The sequence below is a fragment of the Psammomys obesus genome, unplaced genomic scaffold, assembly GCF_907164565.1.
Source record: "Psammomys obesus unplaced genomic scaffold, mPsaObe1.curated_primary_1811, whole genome shotgun sequence".
NCBI classification, from domain to species: Eukaryota; Metazoa; Chordata; class Mammalia; order Rodentia; family Muridae; genus Psammomys; species Psammomys obesus.
Genome location: NW_026596073.1, coordinates 18,698,327 through 18,704,326, shown reverse-complemented (window position 1 = coordinate 18,704,326; position 6,000 = coordinate 18,698,327). Strand labels below are relative to the sequence as shown.

Sequence of the window (6,000 nt, the reverse complement as noted above, 5' to 3'; positions counted from 1 at the left end):
GTTAGTTAGTTAGTTAGTTAGTTAGTTAGTTAGTTAGTTAGTTAGTTAGTTAGTTAGAAAAAAGGAAAACTAAATAAATATGATAACTAGATTGGGAGCTGGTTGTACACTGATTTTTATTAATGTTGATAGAAGAATCAGAAGTCATAAAATTCCTAATTGCATTCCTCACTCTTTGAAGTAGCATGTGAAAAAAAAATAAATTTATCCTGCTTTGGTTTAGTATGATTCCCCTCCCTGCACTTCAGCTCTACCACTCTTTAAATCTTTAAGATCAGATCTTGTCACGTTTATCCTTTGGCATCCCACACAATCCATTAATAATTGTTCACACATGCACAGTCATATCTCCAAATTGTAAAGACTTTCTCTAATTTTTAAAATGTGCTTTTTTTTTTTTTCAGAAATTTGGTACAACTTTATGAAAGTGAAGATGACATGGAAATTTCAAAGAGGATTAAGACTCAGTGGACTGCATTGGGCCTGGAAGATACACAGCTTATGAACTATTCAGTGTTGCTGGATTTCCCCGGGCCCTCTCCAAGCACCATCACTGTGAGCAGCACTGGCCAATGCTTTTATCCTGATGGCCAACCTTGCAGGGAAGAAGCCAGAAAAGGCCACAGCCAAGATCTGCTCTCCTCATATGCAGCCTATTCTGCCAAAGGAACTCTCCAGGTAATTTGACCATTTGTCTCTGTCATTTCCAGTGAAATGGAATTAGAAAACAACAGCTTTCATCTAAATTGAACTAACTGGAATCATGCAGCATACAAAAGTAGCCATTAAGTATAGTCTGTGTATCAATGCCAGCGAGCAAGGAAGATGGGAGGGAAGTGCCTGGATCTTTACATGTCAGCTTTTGAAAGTGAAAACATGTTAGAAGAACTTAATTCAAAGGTGTTGAAGGTGCAACTCAGTTACTCACATTTTCCTCAGCCCATATATTTCAAGAGAAACTCATTTATGGTTTTGAAGAGGCAAATTTGAATATGTTGATATGTAGGCAGAGAATAGAAATGTCAAGGATTGCATTTTGAGATTGTTTATGCACATAAGAAATGAAGAGGAAAATTGATGTGATTATTCACACATTTAGGGTTTGAAATGCAACACTCCTGCATTCATGATGGAAAATGCACTAAAGGGAGCCAGGTGTGGATTATTCCTCCACCTTTCAGGATTAGCTAGATTGGTAGTTCTTTTGGCTCCTGGTTAAAAGTAAAACTCTTAGGGCCTTGTGAATGATTTAAAGCTCATTTTAACAGTTACCCACTCTTTTTTACCTCTGATAAGATGCTGAGCTTCATAGCTCTATAGAGAGTATCACTACTTTTCCACTTGAGGACCACCATGAGAATTAAAATAATAACTAATTTATGTGAATCCTGTGGAAAAAGTGTATGATGCAGAGTGCAGACAACATGGAAGTTGGATATAATGACACATTTTATTTTATAGGGCAGCTGTTCTACCTTAATTTAAAGTACAATATTATTAGTAATTTAAAAAAAAACAAATAAACTGTCTAATTGAGTAATTGTGATATATTTCTATATATATATATCTATATATATATCTATATTCTATATATTTCTATGAGTATATATAAATATTTATAATTAACTATATGTGAAACATAGAAGATTTAAGCAATTTAAACTTTAATGTAAAATTATTATATTATTATATATTATATATATTTATATATTATATATATATTATATATTATTGTATAATAAACTAAGCTTTCCTAAACAATGGTTATTCAATACAATAGAATAACCATTGTTTGTTACATTGAAACGTACATTTGGCAGGGGCTTCGCTGGAGTTTGTAAGAATGCATATGGCCTAGAGGGTCATCAGGCTTCTGTTTGGTATCTCACCTTGACTTGTGGCAGAGTAACCTTCACAAATTTGAAGTTTTACTGCTAATTAGATTTGACTTAAAGTTAACTGCATGGAATATTTTTAGCATAAAACTTGTAATTTGATTTGGTAATATGTATGTTTTCTGGCAATAATGGAAATGCAAACTATATCAATGAAAATAAAAGGAAGCAATGAGTACCCTTGCTGTATCTCTGAACCCTAAACTTAAGGAGATGTGAGACATCTGTCTGTTTTGTCTTTGAACCCAAACACTCACAAGCACCCTGCTTTCTTCTTTCTCGCCCAAGTGTATTCATATCACTCCCATATCCTACCCCCACCAAAAAAGAAAAGTAAACGCCAAGCAGAACAACAAAACAAAACTAGGAATCTTAGCAAGTCCTTGGACACATTTCTATCTACTTGTTTTTCAGTTTCTTCTGGCAAATACTAGTGATTCTGGACCATGAGGATATTGGAAAATCATGTTCGCTTAATCTGATCCTCTATGCAGATTGGAATAAAGTTAGACAATAAATTCCATATACTTGACTCCAGACATCTCAGAGTTTTGGACATATTAATCTTGTTAGTAATGTGTGCTAGATATCTTTTTGTATTGTATAATAAACTAAGCTTTCCTAAATATTTGTGTAATTTCACCAAAGTCTAGGGAGTTTACTTGTGAACATTTCATCATTTTAAATGTATTTAAGCTGCCAATTTTAGGAAAGAAGTTTTTTTAAAAGAATAAGAAACTAATTATTAAAAAGAAGAATTTGAAGATAGGATAAGAGGTAAAAATATACTCCTTTTAAATATTTAGATTCAACTGAAGGGGTTGATGAAAGAGTGAATATAGTTACAGATTTAAAAAAACAAAACTATAACCTCCTTCTATTTTCAGACTTTAATTTGAAAACAGTCCTTTGATGAGTTAGATGAAGACATTGAGAACAGGTGTTTTAATACTTAATACTAATATATTTCACACAGTATATAAATAAATATATGAAGAAAGTATGGGCCTGTGACTTGATATTTTTAAAACTGAAACGATATGGCTAGGATACTCAAAGAAAAAAGAACTTTCTAGCTGAATATTGGAGGTACATATGAACATATGTATACATGTTACAGCTATGTTTTTTGTTTTTAAATTTTATTTATTTATTAGTTTATTTACTGTATTTTTTGTTTTTTAATATAATTTTTTATATATTACAATTTATTCACTTTGTATCCCAGCTGTAGCCTCACCCTAGTCCCCTCCCAATCCCACCTTGCCTTCCTCCCTCATCTCCTCCCATCCCCTTCCCCAGTCCACTGATGTTGGAGGACCTCCTCCCCTTCCATCTAACCCTAGCCTATCAGGACTGTCTTTCAGAGTCTTCCTCTGTGACCTGGCAAGGCTGCTCCTGCTCAGGGGGATGATATCAAAGAGCCAGCCACTGAGTTCATGTCAGAGATAGTCCCTGTTACCATTACTAGGGAACTCATTTGGAGACTGAGCTGCTATGGGCTACATTTGTGCAGGGGTTCTAGGTTATATCCATGCATGGCCCTTGGTTGGAGTATCAGTCTCAGAAAAGATCTCTGTGCCCAGATTTTTGCTTCTGTTGTTTTTCTTGTGGAGCTCCTGTCCCCTCTAGGTCTTTCTATGTCTCCTTCTTTCATAAGATTCCCTGCACTCTGCCCAAAGCTTGGCTATGAGTCTCTGCATCTGCTTTGATACCCTGCTGGGAAGACTCTTTCAGAGGTCCTCTGTGGTAGGCTCCTGTCCTGTTTCCTGTTTTCTCCCTCTCTTGAGGTCTGTCTCATATTGCCCTTCGGAGTAAAGATTGATCATCTTACCCAGGGTCCTCCTTCTTGCTTAGCTTCTCTAGGTGTAGAGATTATTGTATATTTATCCTACATTATATGTCTAATATTCACTTATAAGTGAGTACATACCATATGTGTCTTTCTGCTTCTGGGATACCTCACTCAGGATAATCTTTTCTAGTTCCCACCGTTTACCTGCAAAGTTAATGATTTCCATGTTTTTAATTGCTGAGTAGTATTGCATTGTGCAAATGTACCACAATTTCTGTATCCATTCCTCAGTTGAGGGACAACTGGGTTGTTTCCAGATTCTGGCTATTACAAATAAAGTTGCTATGAACATGGTTAACCAATTGTCCTTGTTGTATAATTGAGCATCTTTTGGATATATACCTAAGAGTGGTATAGCTGCATCTTGAGGTAGCATTATTCCTAATTTTCTGAGAAAGCACAAGATTGATTTCCAAAGTGGTTGTACAAGTTTACATTCCCACAACAATTGAGGAGGGTATCTCTTTCTCCACATCCTCTCCAGCATGTATTGTCACTTTTTATCTTAGCCATTCTGATGGGTGTAACAACTTCCTGAACAGAACATCAACAGCACAGGCTGTAAGATCAACAATCAATAAACAGGACCTCATGAAATTGAAAAGCTTATGTAAATCAAAGGACACTCTCATCAGAAAAAAAAAATGACAGCCTACAGACTGGGAAAGGATCCTCACCAACCCTGTATCTGAGAAAGGGCTAGTATCCAGAATATATTAAGAACTCAAGAAGTTAAAAAGCAGCAAATCAAATAATCCAATTAAAAATTGAGTACAGAGCTAAACAGAGAATTCTCAATAGAGGAATATCGAACAGCAGAGAAACATTTAAAGAAATCATCAACGTCCTTAGTCATCAGGGACATGCAAACCAAAATGACCCTGATATTTCATGTTATTTCTATGTTATAAGGGGTTGCTAATACACTGAAACTCACATAGAGTAGCTTGTGAGGAAATGTTGATTTTTGTGTATCTCTGACCATTCCTCAATTCTAATCAATCTTTTGTAGATGCTGCTGCTGATTCAAACATAACTCCTTTCTGATTCTGAGTACATTCTGTGTTCATGAATTTCTATGAGGCAGAGCCATTAACAAGTTTTTAAATTATTCTATTTTGACTGCCAGAAAAGCTACCCACAACTTCTGCTTTTGACAAGGTTATTTGCAAGGAGGAGTTCCCTTTTACTTTGAAGAGCTGTCATGTCCATTCATCATAGGACTGTTTTGTGTAAGCTTCCAATTTGTGCTTTCTGGTAACCGTCTAAAGAGCACTTGTGATATCTCGTATCTAGTCTGAAAACCCACTTAGTGCCAGCATGATGGATGGTGTGCTTTGTGAATTCTTGTAATTCATTGTGCACTAGAAAGGTGACATTGTTACCCCATGATAATGACAGGTGGGCCAGTCAAAGGGTCCTAAGGAGAGTTGCCTTGTCAGATGCAAAATACACATTAAAATGGATATATAAATAATTTAGTTTGTGTGCTTAGCATCAAGGAATAAAAAGATATTTATGTTTTAGTAAATAAATATAGCAACAATAGTATTTCCACAGAATGAAAACACTGATCATGAGGTCTGACCATATATAATTAATTTTGTATAGAGAAAATACTGTTTTTGTTTAAATACCTGTGAAATCCTTCCTTGTGTCTTATTTAAAACTAGGCCTTCTCTGACAAAAAAAAAGAGAACACAATTAATAATTAATAAATTTTGGTTCTGAAATGTTCTGCTTTTGAGACAGGGGATTTGTTCATAGACCCATAAATCTTAGGTTTGGGTTTTGATTCCCTTCTGTAAAGTTTTAATTTTTGCCCAGGAGACAATCCACATAATGCAATTTTTATGTAGAAGCTTGTTTTCAACAAACATTGACTGTGCATAAGATATATTGTTATTGACATATTTATTACACCTGCTCCAGACACAGCAGAACTCTAGAGTCTATCCTATCAGCTGCACAAATGAGGAATCACTGAGTCTCCTAAACCTTATTGACCTTGTTCATGTCAGGGGAAAAAAAAAATCAGTTACCTAAATAACTGTCATGCAATAGAAATCCTAAAATCATATAAATTGCCTGTACTTGGAAAATATTTATTCAACAATATTGGCAGAAAGTAGGCATAAAGAAGTTAGAAAACATCAAAACTTCAATATTTTGAAAATTCAAATTTATTATAATAATAATGCTGTGTGAACATAATTTCCAATCATCAGTTTAGTATGACAAATATTAATA

At 34.8% G+C, this 6,000-nt stretch overlaps 1 protein-coding gene across 1 annotated transcript in view; it reads left to right on the top strand.

Annotated features, from left to right (window-relative positions):
• The window catches only part of Naaladl2 (N-acetylated alpha-linked acidic dipeptidase like 2), a 977,666-nt gene that overhangs the window by 371,926 nt on the left and 599,740 nt on the right, over positions 1–6,000 (top strand). The window contains exon 3 of the mRNA XM_055626106.1: positions 405–678. Within this exon, the coding sequence (XP_055482081.1) occupies positions 405–678 (274 nt within the window). The remainder of the gene's footprint in view (positions 1–404; positions 679–6,000) is intronic.